Raw genomic sequence first — 16520 nt, 5'->3', positions numbered from 1 at the left:
GAGGTAGGAGGGTGGGGCTGGGGAAGGTAGGTGGGATGGTGATAGGTGAATGCAGGTCGGCAGTGGTGGGGATTGGGCAGTGAGGTAGGAGGACCAGATAGGTGGGAGAGATGACAGGCAGTTCAAGGAGGTGGGGATGAGAGGGAGACAGGTAGGAGAGAAGACAGACAGGTCAAGGAGGCAGGGATGAGGGGGCTGGGGAAGGTAGGGGGGATGGCAATAGGTGAATGTGGGTAGACATTGGTGGGGATTAGTCAATGAGGTGGGAGGAGCAGATAGGTGGGAGATAAGATAGACAGGCCGAAGAGGTGGGAATGAGAGGGAGACAGGTAGGAGAGAAGACGGACATGTCAAGGAGGCAGCATTGAGGGAGGCTGGGGAAGGTAGGTGGGATGGCAATAGGTGAGTGTAGGTAGGCAGTGGTGGAGATTGGTCAGTGAGGTGGGGATGAGAGAGAATGTTGGTCATGGGATGAGGACAGGGTGGGGAGACTTTGAAACTAGTGAAGTCCACATTGAGACCATGAGTTGTAGGCTCTCAAGGCGGAATATGAGGTGCTGCTCCTCCAGTTTCCAGGTGGCATTATTGTGACACTGGAGGAGGCCCAGGATGGACATGTCGTTCAGGGAGTGGGACGGGGAGTTGAAATTATTTGCAATTGGGAGGTGTTGTCGTTTGTCGCGAACAGAGTGCAGGTGCTCTACAAAGCGGTCTCTGAGCCTCCGCTTGGTCTCACCGATGTAGAGGAGGCCACATCAGGAGCAGCGGGTGCAATATACCACATTGATGGATGTGCAGGTGAACAACTATCTGATGTGGAGTTTTCCGGCTCCTCTAATGCTGCCTGGCCTGCTGTGTTTATCCAGCTCGACACTGTTTTATCTCTGACTCCAGCATCAGTAGTTCTTACTATCTCATCATGGACTCTTCTTTTGTTTAGCAACTTCGTGTACGGCATCTTGACAAAGACTATCTGGAAATCCAAATAGATCACATTCACTGGCTCTCCTTTGTCTAACTTGCTTGTCGTCTCCTCAACGTATTCTAACAGATTGAGATTGAGGGGGGAGAGACCAAGGGGGACAGATCTTTATTTTGTCAGGGAAGAAAGAGATTCCACTGGATCAGCTCAATCACGTGGATCATTGAGGGTAATGTCCTTCTGATGAAGGATAGAGCTAGATAGAGAGTAATTATTGTGGGAATTCGGGAAATGCTCAGTGTTTTAATAAGGAATATTTTGTTAATAAGAGTGAGTTGAACCACCTACTAAATTCTGAGTCCTTTTGTCTGCCTCACAGAGCACTTGAGTAAAAAGCTTTTAACATATAATATCCAATGTATGGACAACTGTATATACATACATAACTGCTCATCTCCTAGACTGATTTTTATTTCTTTTCTGACTTAGACTAATTGATCACAATTATGCGCATTTCAATGTATGTTGTTTCTCAGCCGGTTGTTACGATGCATTATCAAGTTTCACATAATTTATCATTTCTGAACTGCACAATTATTACAGATCTACACAATTACTTATGGAGTTTCTTATTGACATGTGTGTGACTAATGCCAGCTCAGTGCTTCCCTTTTAAGTATGCAAAGGCATCAAATTAGCTTTTCCATCTACTTTGTTGTTTGGAATACTTTAATGTTACTCAACTTTATAAGGAAAAAGAAGACATTGGGTGAATCTTAGAGGGATCTGAGAGACATGGTTTGTGGCAAGATTTGTGCAGAATTGGACACCACGTCGGTGAGGACTATCTCAAGATGGGAACAGCTTACTTCATCTTGTGTCCTTTCACTGAGTGGTCAGTGGTGGATTTCCAATTTGAGGGATTGTTGGTTTTTAATGTTTTATTTACACTGCAATTCATCTCCATATTATTCAGCTTACTCTCTTACCAGATGCGCTGAATAAGCTAGACATCAAGAAATATCAAAATGGGAGTGAAGAGCAGATATCTGTCAATGCCAGTTCACCACTGGTTGTGAGGAGCCTCCATGTTGCTCAGCAGCAAAAAGTGTCTCAGGGCATGATCCATGAGCATCAGGTGCATGCATCCCTTGTTCAAGACAGTGGCATCTGAATTAAGTCTTTGATGTGAGCCTGAGAGGCGCGACTATTCCCAGAGAGGAGGCCTGCAGGTCAAAGCCTCCCTGCACATGGGTGATGTCGCTGTTTTTGGCCCATACTTGCTGTCAGTGCGCAGACTCTTTAACATCTGTGATCAGTTCAAACTGGCCTCAGGAACAAAGGTAAATTGAGGCAAGGGTGAAGTCATGTTCTTTGGGGACTAGGCTAACCAATCCTTTATCTCCTCCACCATCAAGCCAGATTATCTGAAGGTACAGGGTATATGGTTCAGAGGGACTGGGATGTGGGTCAAAGTTTGGGAGGAGCTTATCACCAACATGAGGCAGAAACTGGGCAGAACAAAATACTGCTCTCTCTCCATTGTCAGTAAAAATATGGTTATCAGGCACCAGGTACTGTCTGTGTTTTTGTATGTGGCGCAGGTTGGCCTATCCACTGAGTCTGCAGCACTGCAGTCACCCAAGACATCTTCCACTTCATCTAGGGATCAAAGGTGGACAGTGTCCGCAGGGACACCATGCACAAAAGTGTAGATATGGTCGGGGGAGGACTTACCCAATTCCTCCCTCAAACTGATGGCCACCTTTGTGTGTGACTGCAGCAGAGGGCACAGGCTGTAACATATCTCCTGCTGCAATGTGCCTTTGCAAAGAAAATCTGCAAGAGTGATGTAGTGGCTTTTATCGAGATTTGTCCCAAGCAGCTCTGTGATGTACACTATGGGCTGTTCCTCAGGATGCACGTGGAGACCAACATTAATTATTCCTGGAAGACCATCAACTTGGTGAAAGATGCTGTTTGTTCTTCTTGAAACTTGTTGGGTTTCCAGTGGAAGCAGTTCACCTCGACCGAGTGTTGCAGATGATCACATTCCAAGGTCCAAGACTATGTGCTGACGTGCACACTAAAGCTTGGGTCAGCCTCTGCCAAGGCGCAGTGGGAAAATACTGCCTTCTAGAATCATTCTGCCAATGTACGAGGATCTGTTCAGTTGTCAAACCTTTTTGATGTCTCCAAAGGAACATAAAGTTTCCTGCATAAGTAGAAAATGCCTTTTTTGCTGAAACTGCAGAGAAACTCTAAGAAATGTCAAAATTCTAATGTTTTAGTTTCTTTCAGCAAAGACTGTACAGAACTGATTTAGAGCATTTGTATATATTTGTAGATCATTTTATGAATAAAGTACAATTTTCAAATAATAAAAAAAATTGGCATTTGAATCTGCTACCTCCTCATGATGACTATGGCACCAGTGCAGTATACTGGCAGGCTGCTTCTGTACTACATTCTTGCATTGCAAGGTACACTGGCAAATAGCATTGAAAGGCTGCAGCAGTATCACCTTGCACATGGGAACAAGCACTTAAGTTGTGAAATTGGACCAGGCTGCATTACATGACTGCTCAGTTGCTCTCTTAGTGTTTGCTCACCTAATACCTACTTACACACTCATAGCATTAATAACATGCCTGCCACACCATGTCAGTTAGTACATTAGTGCTTCAGCCTTAACTAAAGGCTTTCAGTTTGGCAAGCTAATTTGTGCAGAAACGCCAGAGCAAGCTGCTTGTCAATATGACAGCACTAATGACCTTTAGTTAAGGCTAATGGTGGGCACATCATGCTGAGCTTCATGTTTATTCAACCAAATGTCCATGTTGTGAACTGGTTCAGGACTGCTCCTCAGTCCAATCACAGTAAGGTCACTGCTGGTCAGGGAGCAACTGTATCACCAAACACAGACACAGATTGTACCCTTTACAGGAACATGGCCGTGATCAGTCCTCAGCTTGGTATGTTCACTATCAGGGGACCGATCTATCTATAGTCTGGGAAGTGGGCAATAATCTGTTGTCAGAACTGCTTTGATTGACATGCATAAATTAGAAAAGATGCAACATCCAGCTGCAATTTCAATTGAGCTCTTTGCTGGCATTTCCATGAAAGTTCATGAATATGCCATGGTGATTGTTTGACTGAGTTTCAAGAGCCATAATGTCAACAAGAAATTTTGAGTTCACCATTTGATTTTAAGTTTACAGCATCAAATAAAAGATTTGCTATCTTTGGTGGGAGGTCTGAATAGAAATTAGTTTTTATTCAGAAATTGGCCACTTGAGATTTAAAAACAGTGACTGTGTTCTATGAATGAGGACTGTTTTTTTCCACAATCAAGTGGGTAGAACTGAGAACAGGATTTTTTTTTAATCTTAGGTTCCTGATGCCAGGGCCTGGTAAATATTTGTTTTGTTTTTGTGGTGATGACACAGAGGGAATGAGTGGGATGGTAAAGTGGGGGTGAGGTGGTGTTGGGGTGAGGACCAGGGGTGTGGCAGTTTCAAAAACAATTGCAAGACAAGTCTAAGAGAGCTGAGGTGGCCACTTGCCCATCTCCATTGCTGCATCCACTCTGTTTCACAGTTAACAGGTCCAAAACTCTCCTGCACCTGCAACTGCACCCACATCCCCCATCCTTCAGCAAATGGTGTACTTTTTTGGATACTTTTTGATCAAGGCAGATTCTGCAAGTCAGGAAATTTCCCAACTCCGAGCTTCTTGCTTTGGTAGCCAAAGTCCAATGCTGAGATCCTTTCTATGTCACCGTTCCGACAGAGCCTGTAATCTCTACATGGAATGTGCAAAAGCACTAGAAAGGTAAAATACTTGCTCTCAAATCTTCAATCTACAGCTGTGTTGTTTTACAGAATTATCATTTGATGGGGAATAGATAAACCTGTGAAGTTGGCCGTTGCTTTCAAGAATTTCAAAACTGCAAGATGCTTGGTGTTGGCAAGTTCCTGGCCTGATGAAAGGTTCAGTTCTCCATGGGACAATTGTTCAATTCTTTATTTGGCATGTTCACGAAGACTCTTTGATGTGAGGCATAACATCAAAGATGGTACAGTACAAGACATCAAAGGTGTGTTTTAATTAAAAGGAGCTTACAAAGCTTCATGAGCTCCTTTCAAGCCACAAGCAAGTTGGCATACTTTAGAACAGGAATGTAAATGCTGGCAGTTTTAGTTTTCTTTCATCTGCAGCATTGCTGGTGATGGCAGCCGTAGGCTCAACTGTAGAGTTAAATCAATGATTTGCATTTTATATAGAATTGTACACAATGTCAGGACATCCCCAGATACTTTACAACCAACGAAGTATGTATGAACTACAGTAACTTTTGCACAAGAATGGTAAGGTAGGTCCAAAAGCTGCCTGTGGGGCTTTTATTTTGGATTCCTTGGGAAGTAACTGAAATACAAAACTCTTCATTAGGCTGAACATTATTTTTGCCTGTCTGTCAACAGGCAGAGTGTTGAGACATCCTCAAAAATTGAGCCAGTTTCAATATTACAAAAAACAGTGTGGATTACACCTTAATTACAGCAGAATGATATATGTGCATTCCCTTAAACATGGAAAGTTATGGCAGCAAAGGAGTCCATTTAGCCCATTTTATCTGTGCCAGCCGAAAAAAGCAATTAAATCTTAACCACTTTCTAACACTTGCTCTGTAGCCCTGTGGCATTTTGGCACTTCAAGTGTATATCTCAATATTTTTAATGTGATGGGAGTATGAGTCTCTACCATCTTTTTGGAATGTAGGTTCTACATACCTTCTAGTGAAACAAATTCCTCAAGTACCCACTGCTCCTTCAGTCAGTTATTTTAAATTATATGAAAGAATATAAGAATGTAAGAAATAGGAGCAGAAGTAGACCTTTCAGCCCTGAAAACCTACCCTGCTATCCTATAAGACTGTGACTGATCTGGCCCAGGTCTCAATGCCTCTTTTGAGCCAACTTCTCATTGATTTTTGGAATATTGAGCAGATGAGGGCTACTTTAAATACTTCTAGTGATCTAGTATTCACAACTCTCCATGATGGAGAGCTCCAGACATTTGTTACCCTCTAAGAGAAGAACTTCCTTCACTGCTCAGTTTTAAATGGGTGTCCCATTTGTGTGCATATGGACAGAGTCTTACGAGCAATGTGGGCTATGGAGAGATTGGTGGCAGAATTGGGTGGGAGGTCCAGCAACGCTCACTTTGATGTGGAGAGCAAATCAATCCATCGTTGGAACTTTTCACAATCAGCGAGGCAAGATTCTCGCTAGAGAATGGTGATTTTGCCAATTTATGAGGCATTATTGTGCATCAAACATTTTGTTGACAGCCAACCCTACTCACTAACATTAAGCTTCCAGTCTTACAAAACTTGAGAAAGCATGAGAGGAAAACAAAATCAGCTACCTGGCAGATTTAGTTCATTGGTTGCTCCAAAAGACTTCTATGTTGCATACAATCAAAGTACAGCTCTGGGAACAGTTCACAGGCATCAGCCACACCCACCCTGCATTCACAGATGGAATCCAGGATCTGTCAAGCCCCTATGACTTTCATAGCAAGTCTCTGATATACTGGCAGAACACTCTGGAAGCACAGATGAGCAGTGCAGAGCGCACTGGCAATTAGCTGGAAGTCTGAGAAGGGACACTGTGTGTGCAAGAATAGGCACCCAGTCCACAGATTGAACCAGGTTGGAGCTCAGAGGTGTTCATTTGTTCTCTTAGCACTCCGTGCTTAACTGCATGCTAGCAGCATCCATGCCTCGTCCTTCTTTGCCTAGCCCAGCCAATTAACTCAGCCACACAACCAGGCAGCTTGCCTTGCTTCCCAAGAGTCCTTAGTCATTGGAAGTGACACCTTGCTGGCAAATCACAAAAATGCAAATTCCATAAGAACTGACAACACAAAAACCATTGTAAACAACATTAATTTGATACTTATTGATGAAGTAAAATCTGGCTTGATAGCTGGCGGAATTTTCTTGCTGCACTAAAATTCAAAAGTTTGAGAATCTGGTAGAAAATGTGTGAAGAGATGTTATTGGACTCGATTAAGTGCATCCTGTTAAGATATTTGCCATTATTTTTCATACAAATGGGACAACAAATCATTTTGTTTATTAATACTGGGCCAAAGCTCACTTGTACTGGATACTTTCAGCAATTTAAAATTGTAAATAAAAATGTATTGTGTTGATTTAAACAATGTTTGAGCAAAATGATTAAATTATACTTAGTAAAGTTTTGAAATAATTTTAATTCTCTTCATTTGTAATGCATTAAATCACATCTGAGGGAAAATAGTCCCACACAGCTGTATTCTGTCCCATTAATATTAGTCATGTGTATTTGTTTCATGGAGGATAGAAAATTACAAAAGTATCATCATGCCCGTTCCAACCCTTTAAAAGCAGCTATCACAATCAGTCTCACCTCCTGCTATACCATCCCCTACCATGCTCTTTCATCACAGCCTTGCATCTTGCATCTTCATATATTTTTGCAGTTCTCATTGGAAAATTGTTATTGATTCCACTTTACCTATCATTTCTAGCAGCACATGAAAACAATATCACTTTATTTTTCCTCATACTCCTTTTGGTATTTTTCTTAGTTGCTTTAAATATTTGCCACCAGACACTAATCTTTAAACAAGCAGAAATGGTTTCCTCTTATTGACTCTACTTAAATAACTCAAGATATTAAACACGTATACAATTAAATTACTCCACTCTAGGAAAAGCAACATAAATGTCTCCAATCTCTCCACATAACTTGCAAAGTGTTTCATCACTGGCGCCATTCTTCTCCCCTGTTCCTTCAATAAGGACTTGAATTAGACACAGCAACCCAGCTCCAAAGGCCCTAACTAGTGCTTTACAAAAGTTTGGTACAACTTCCAACTATTTTGTAGTCTACCACAAAAAAAGGCCTTCTCATCGAGTTACACTGCCTTTAAAGCCTTGTTAATATACATTCTCAGTTATCTTTTTCTACTGTAGCATTTCAAGTTCCCACCACTTCATTCTCATAGCTCTCCTCATTCTCTCTTCCAAAGTTATTTCCCATTTCACAGAATTGCTATAGTGCAGAAAGAGGCCATTCGGCCCTTCAAGTCTGCACTGATCCTCCAAAGACCACCTGTCCCACTTCCACTTTCCCACATTAAATGTGCATGGCAAGCCATGGATGAGGTTTTAGGGATCCTTTAAATACTTGTTGAAGCTGAGTAACTATGTTGAAAAGCTAAGGCAGATTTTCCAGCACATGAAAGAAGATTTATTTCCACCTATGCAACAGTAAGTACACTTACCCTGATCAGCCCTCTATGTTGCATAATTAATGTATGAGTGCATTACGAAAATGTGTTAACTTAGAATAACATACACAAAATACTAGGAAACAAAAATGGAAAACACCTCTAGATGTTGCTTTTTCTGAATATGAAATATTCTCTCATTACTTTGTTGCCTCCAACTGTAACCCTTCTGTACAGGAATGTAAGTAAATTTTAGGCTCTGGTGCCAAGGAGAAGCAAATGCTTGACCATTAAAAGAAGACATTTATTTCATTAGCTGTTGTCAGGTAAGCAGGAATAATGGAAATAGGGAAAAATAAATGGAGGCAGGTTTTACTCCCGATACACAGTACAACGCACTGCCAAAGGTGGAAAATGTCACAAGACGCCAAGAGTGATCATGAGAAAAATACCACTGAACAGAGATTGGAAAAAAATAGCCAAGGTGTATGTTCCTGATTGTGTAGCAATTATTTGTAGTTGCCAAGCATGGAAAGGAATAAGCTCCAATCAGGCATGAATTGGGTCAATGGACAAAAGAATGGCAGATGGTGTTTACATAGAACATTACAGCACAGTACAGGCCCTTCGGCCCTCGATGTTGTGCCGATCTGTCATACCGATCTGAAGCCCATCTAACCTACACTATTCTATGTACGTCCATATGCTTATCGAATGACGACTTAAATGTACCTAAAGTTGGCGAATCTACGACCGTTGCAGGCAAAGCATTCCATTCCCTTACTACTCTCTGAGTAAAGAAACTACCTCTGACATCTGTTCTATATCTTTCACCCCTCAATTTAAAGCTATGCCCCCTCGTGCTCACCGTCACCATCCTAGGAAAAAGGCTCTCCCTATCCACCCTATCTAACCCTCTAATTATTTTATATGTTTCAATTAAGTAATTTGGATAATGGTGAGGTATTGCATTTGGGTAAGACAAACAAGAGCAGGACTTATGCCATTTAAAGTAGGACCTTGGGTAGTGTTGTAGAACAGAGAGAGCTAGGGGGTTCAGGTACATAATTCTTTGAAGTTTGCATCACATATAGACAGGATTGTTAAGAAGGCATTTAGCATGCTTGCCTTCATTGCTCAGACCTTTGAGTATAGGAATTAGGACATTATGTTAAGGTTGTACTGGAGTGCTGTGTTCATTTCTGGTTGCCCTGATTATAAGAAGGAGCTTGAAAGGGTTCAGAAGAGATTTACCAGGATGTTGCTGAGAATGGAGGGTTTGAGGCTGGATGGGCTGGGAGTTTTTTCAGAGGAGGGTGGGAAGATAACGGGTGACCTTATGGAAGTTTATAAAATCATGAAGGGTACAGATAATGTCAAAGACAAGTGTCTTTTCCTTAGGATGGGGGATTTCAAGACAAGGGCGCATAAGTTTTAAGGTGAGAGGAAAAAGATGTAAAAAGACTTGAGGGGCAACATTTTTTCCACAGAGTCGTTCATGTGTGACATGAACTTCCAGACAAAATAGTTGAAGAACTTAAAAGCCTGGTTAAAAGTCATTCAGAAGAAAGTTTTGGAGAGACTTGGGCAAAACAGGTAGTTTGGACTAGGTTAGTTTGGAATTATCGTCTGCATGGATAGGTTGGACTGAAGGGTCTGTTTCTGTGCTGTATGACTGTGTGACTCCAAAATGACTTCTATGATTAATAGACTTGCTGGAATTGATGATTCAGGTTAGAGAGTGCAGATTAACGGTTAGGTGAGTTATCAGAAGGTGCATAGGTTGCATGGAACTAAGTCACACTAATGTGATGAAAAGACAACTTGTGGTTTAAGAAGCATTTTGAAACCATTGATTTCTGCAGCATGCTGTGAATTATCCACAACTGTCACAGTAAAATTCTCTTTGGAGTTCTTTCTTTTTGCATGAATTATCAAATATAAGTTCATGAAAATTCTCCCCTTGATGTTGTTCTTTTCAATTAAATCCTGCTCTATCATCAAACATTCCCTTCATAAAATGAAAACCCCTGCATAATGATGAGCCCCAGGTTAAATTATGACATGACCTATTTATGTCACTTTGGATCTTGAAAATATTTACATTTAGTTCACTTCAGAGAACTGTGCTTTGGATGGTGCTTGCAGATTGGAAACATGCTTTTCTGAATGTTTAGTAAGATCCATGTTTTCAATATTCTTTCAAGATTCTCAAATGCGATTAGGTGATCACTATGATGTCTATAGTTTTGCCTGTGTATGTATTGCTTATTAATTTTTGAATGTTTACTTTGTATATCACTGTACTAAGGTGAGGAAAATATTTCTGAAAGAGACTGTGACTGAATAAAATCTTGTATGTTTCTTCAATCTGAGGAATTTTGATCATTCTGTTTCACACAGAAACACAAAGAATAGGAGCAGAAAGAGGCCATTCAGCCCTTTAAGCCTGCCCCACCAGTCATTTTGATCATGGCTCGTTGTCCAACTCAATAGCCTAATCCTACTTTCATCCCATAATCTTTGATCCCACTTGTCCTAAGTGCTATATCTAGCGTTTCTTGAATATATTTAAAGTTTTGGCATCAACCACATTTTGTGGTAATGAATTCCATAGGTTCACCACTCCTTGGGTGGAGAAATGTCTCCTCATCTCCTAAATGGTCTACCCTGAATTCTCAGACTGTGATCCCTAGTTCTGGACACACCCACCATCGGGAACGTCCTCCATGCATCTATTCTGTCTAGTCCTGTTAGAATTTTATAAGTCTGTATGATATTACCCCTTATTCATCTAAACTCCAGCAAAAACAATCCTAACATAGTCAATCTCTCCTCGTACATCAGTTCCACCATCCCTGGCATCAGCTTGGCAAAGCTTTGCTGCACTACATCAAGACAAAGAGCAGCCTTCCTCAGAAAAGGAGACCAAAGCTGCATGCAATATTCGAGACGTGTACTCATCACACCTATGTTGCATGTTATGTTGTATAACTGCAACAACAGATCCCTGCACCTGTACTTGAAACCTGTCACAATGAAGGCCAACATATCATTTGCCTTCTTTACCACCCGCTGCACCTGCATTGCTTACCTTCAACAACTGGTGCACAAGGATGCCCAGGTTCCACTGCACACTCCCCTCTCCCAATTTTCAGCCATTCAGGTAGTAATCTGCCTTCTTGTTTTTCCTTCCAAAATGAATAACCTCACATTTTTTCCAAATTATACTGCGTCTGCCATTGATTTGCCCACTCACACAACCTGCCCAGTTCATGCAGAAGCATCTCAGCATCCTCGTCACAGTTCACCCTCCCATCCAACTTGGTATCATCTGCAAAATTTCAGATGTTACATTTTGTTCCTTCATCCAAATCATTAATATTTGTTGTGAATATCTGGTGTCCCAGCATCAATCTCTGTGACACCCCACTATTACTGCCGGCTAATTTGAAAAGGAGTCATTAATTCCTAGTCTTTGTTTCCTCTCTGCCAACCAGTCTCTTATCCATTTCAAAGCACTTGCCCCAATCCCATGCGCTTTAATCTTGCACAATAATCTCTTATGCGGTACTTTGTCAAATGCTTGCTGAAAGCCCAAATATACCACATTGACTGGTTGCCCCTTGTCAACTGTATGAGTTACATCTTCATAGAATTCAAACACATTTGTCACGCATGAGTTCTCTTTCATAAATCCATGCTGACTGTATCTGATGCTGTCACTGCTTTCTAAATGCTCTGTTATAAAGTCCTAGATAATGATAAAGGACTTTATTTAATAATGGATTGTTGAAGAATGCTATTATTCTCTATACTCACCTGGGTTTCATTATTTAGAGTGAAGATTAAGTCCTTTGAATTCAGAAGCTTACATGCATAGGCAATATTAACAGCAGTTTCCTGTTTATCTCCTGTCAGGACCCAAATCAAAATGCCAGCTTCACGAAGGGCTTCAATGGTTCCTGGCACACCATCTTGCAGACGATCCTCAATACCTGTTGCTCCTTTCATCACAAGAACAAATAAGTAAACAAACTACCTCTAAAGTTCCAAGAATTGACAAGAAAAGCATAATTTGGGATTTTTAGCACTAATGTTTCAATTCCTACAATCATACTTATATTGTAATTCTACTAAGTACAGGCTCATATTCATAAAAGCAAAATTCTGCAGACACCACAGATCAACCTGCCTTGCTGTATTTACAGTGTTAATGTCTCCAGTCTTCTTGTATTTCTTGTCTTCTTATTTCAACAAATGGTCTACTTACCCTGATTGAAATATATTTGTTAAAATGAATAGAAATTACTAACTATCTTTTCTAATGTGATTTACTATAGAGTTGTAGAGTTATACAGTATGGAAACAGACCTTTCAGTCCAACCAGCCCATGCTGAACATAATTCCAAACTAAATTAGTCAAACTGGACTAAGCTGACTGTTCCTGGCCCATATCCCTACAAACCTTTCTTATTCATGTACTTATCGAAATGAGATTTAAACATTGTAATTGTACGCACATCCACTACTTCCCCTGGATGAAAGTTCATTCTACATGCAAACAACCCTCTTGTCCCTCATATATTTTTGAAATTTTTCTCATCTCACCTTAAAGATGTACCCCCTAGTCTTGAAATCCCCCATTCTAGGGAAAAGATAACTACAATTAACTCTATCCACACCTTTCATTATGTGGATGCCTCTCAACATTCTATGCTCTGGTGAAAAGAAATTTATAACTCAAACGTTCCTGTTAAATCTCTTCTGAACTCTCTCTGAACAATATCCTTCCCATAACAGAGCGACTGGAACTGGACATGGTATTCCAGAAAAGACCTCACCAATCTCTTGTACAGCCTCAACATGGCTTCCCAACTCCTACACTTAAAGGGCTTAGCAATGAAGGGAAGCGTACTCAGAACTTTTTAAACATTTTCTGACGCAGACTTCAAAGAATTATATACTTGCACCCCAGGTCCCTCTGTTCTACAACACTGCCCAAGGCCCTACCATTAACTATATAAGCCCTACCCTGTTAGCTGTACCAAATTACAATACCTCCCATTGATTCAGATTGAACTCCATCTGCCATTTGTCAGCCCATTGACCCATTGCATCAAGATCCCTTCATAATCTTAGAAAATCTTCTTCACTGTTTACTATGCTACCAACTGTGGCATCATCTGCAGACTTACTAACCATGCCTTCTGTATCCTCATCCAAATCATTTATATAAATGACAAACAAAAGAGGACATGAACTGATCCCCATGGAATACCGCCGATCACAGGCCTTCAGTCTAAAAAGCAACCTTCCACCACCACTCTCTGTCTCTTGCCATTAAGCCAATTACGTACCCAGTTGGCAAGCTCACCCTGAATCCCATGTGACCTAAATTTATTAATTAGTCTACAATGCTGAACCTTGTCAAAGGCTTTACTAAAGTCTAAGTAAATGTCTATTGCTCTGCTTTTATCAATATTTTTGGTAACTTCTTCAGAAAAGCTCAGTCAAATTTGTGAGATTTGATTTTCCTTGCACATTATTAGTACATTTATTAATAAACCTTCTACTATTGAAAAAAAGTTACAATTATCAGAATTACACAGGTTTTAAAAAGTAAATAAGGAAAATAAATACAATCAACTACTTGTTTTCTGTAATGTCACACTTGACTTTCTCATAAGTTGGCCAGTCTGCTCTAGACCCACCAACGAGTATGGATCAGACTGGACAAGATGATGTTTGTCTTCTATCTTCCTTTCTTTTAAGTACTGCTATCTGTCTCCAAGTCTTATTTTCCTGTCCATTAAGGTATTGCTGTCTATTACCAGGTCCTCCTCTTTCTTCTTTTTTTAGGTACAACTGTCCATTCTCAGTTCTCCTTTCTTTCACTGCTGTCTATCTCTGCATTCTCCTCTCTCCCTCTCGTTTAAGTGCTGCTGTCTGCCTACAGATATTCTTTTCGTACAGTCTTTTAGCTGTGGCTATCTGTCTTTGAGTTCCCTCATGCTTACCCTTTTAAGCTTTTGTTAAAATGAGTGATCAGTATTTTATAGCAGTACTTCAATATGTGAAGTAATGATCATTTCTAAATTGGAATGAAAGTACACCTTTCACTTTGGATGGGTGAGGGGAATTAAGACAAATACACTGGTTGCGTTATTTTGGACAATGGAAGAATTAAGCCTTTTTAAAAGTTGTTCAAAAGTTAACTTTAAAGATAATTTTATTGAAGATCATGGTGGGAGTTCAAATTTTCAGCATGCCTTGGAAAACAAAAGAAAATGGGTTGTCCCACAGGCAGAAAACAGTGACAATGTGGCAGGGTTTACAAAGATTGTTGAAACTGACAAGACAAAATACCTTGTTTTCATATTGGAACTTTCATGACCTCAAGACATCACAAAGTATTTCACAAATGAAGTGTTGTGAAATGCAATTATCACTGCGAGAAAAAAAAATATAGCAGCTAAACAAGGCACAGCAAGGTCTAACAAACAGTAATTAGATAAATTGATTAAATACATAAATCTGGGATATAGTTCTGATAAACTGCTGAGGGAGTAGTTATATTTTACCAATCCGTTATTTGACATCCATCGCATTATCTCTCTGAAAGTTAACATTATCATGTACTCAAGTTCGAGTTGAATTTCCTCAAAGTGTGAGTCGACGATTTTCTGATATAACAAAAGAACTGCAGATGCTGTAAATAAAAAAACAAAAACAAAATTTGCTGGAAAAGCTCAGCAGGTCTGGCAGCATTTGTGAAGAGAAATCAGAGTTAACATTTTGGGTCCAGTGACCCCCTCCCCAGATCTGACCCTGCTGAGGTTTTCCAGTAACTTCTATTTTTGTTTCTGATGCATAATTATCTTACAGGAATGCTTGTTACCTTAAATTTTTGTGGGAAAAAAAACATCAGAATAAGAGTCACTCACAACTAAACCAGTAGATTAAATGTCAGATTACCTAGATACAATTTTGGCAATAGTATAAAGATAACTGATTATTACTTGTTCACGGAAGATGGGCAATGCTGGCTAGGTGAGCGCTTTTGTCCCATTCCTAATTGGCTAGAAGGCAGTTAAAAGTCAACCACATTGCAGTTCGTCTGAAGCCACATATAGACTCAACATGATAAATATGGCATATTTTGGATATTAGTAAATGCATTGAGTTTTTACAACAATTGACATTGATTACATGGTAACCATTAGGCCAGCATTTTCTTCAATTAAAATTTCACCATCCACCATGGTGGGATTTAAACTCCTAGCCGCAGAATATTAGGCTGACTTTAGAACATGGAACATAGAACATTGAACAATACAGCGCAGAACAGACCCTTCGGCCCTCAATGTTGCGCCGACCTATCAACTAATCTAAGCCCCTCCTCCTACACTATCCCATCATCATCGATATGCTTATCTAAGGATTGTTTAAATGGCCTTAATGTGGCTTAGTTAACTACATTGGCAGGCAAGGCGTTCCACGTCCTTACCACTCTCTGAGTGTAAGAACCTGCCTCTGACATCTGTCTTAAATCTATCACCCCTCAATTTGTAGCTATGTCTCCTTGTACAAGCTGAAGTCATCATCCTCGGAAAAAGACTCTCACTGTCCACCCTATCTAATCGTCTGATCATCTTGTATTTTTTCGATTATTAGTCTATTGTCATCATCACCTCCCCTTTGAATTCAATTAATCTATCAGAAACATACCTACAAAATAAGAGTTATTTCTTTTTTGCATTAGATGCAACCAATACTTCTTGAGCCAATATCTCAGAAAATTCATTCATCATTTTGTTATTTCAATCAGCTTACCTAGGATTCAGCATCAAACTTGTCATATTATACTGCCAGTAAATAATGTGTCTTTTTTTAAGAGAATAAAAGGGACGTGGATTTAGTCTAATTTCATTAGGAAAGAGATTAGCATTGTGTATTTATGGAGGACTATCAGTTTAAGGGTTTGATCATGTGACATGATGATATTTTGGAGGGAAAGAACTCAGTCTAGCATGCTGTCTTCTGGAGTGAGCACCTCCTGTACAAAGCTAATGGGAACTGCAGATGCTGGAGAATCTGAGATAACTAAGTGTGAAGCTGGATGAACACAGCAGGCCAAGCAGCATCTTAGGAGCACAAACGAACGGTCTAGGCCCGAAACATCAGCTTTTGTGCTCCTAAGATGCTGCTTGGCCTTCTGTGTTCATCTGGCTTCACACTTTATTATCCTGTACAAAGCTCTTGTTTTGTGAGCTATGGTCTCCTATCCTTGAAATGCAACAATGCGTTT

At 40.3% G+C, this 16520-nt stretch overlaps 1 protein-coding gene across 7 annotated transcripts in view; it reads right to left on the bottom strand.

The window, feature by feature from the left end:
- Window positions 1–16520, bottom strand: part of atp10b (ATPase phospholipid transporting 10B) — a 258000-nt gene that overhangs the window by 18781 nt on the left and 222699 nt on the right. For all 7 annotated transcript variants that reach the window (XM_048543004.2, XM_059650616.1, XM_048543005.2 and 4 more), the window contains one exon: window positions 12032–12216. In XM_048543004.2, coding sequence (XP_048398961.2) covers window positions 12032–12216 — 185 coding nt within the window. The remainder of the gene's footprint in view (window positions 1–12031; window positions 12217–16520) is intronic.

This window comes from Stegostoma tigrinum, chromosome 13, assembly GCF_030684315.1.
Source record: "Stegostoma tigrinum isolate sSteTig4 chromosome 13, sSteTig4.hap1, whole genome shotgun sequence".
In the NCBI taxonomy this organism is placed as follows: Eukaryota; Metazoa; Chordata; class Chondrichthyes; order Orectolobiformes; family Stegostomatidae; genus Stegostoma; species Stegostoma tigrinum.
The sequence above is the reverse complement of the archived record's forward strand: the minus strand, read 5'-3'. Positions and strand labels throughout refer to the sequence as shown.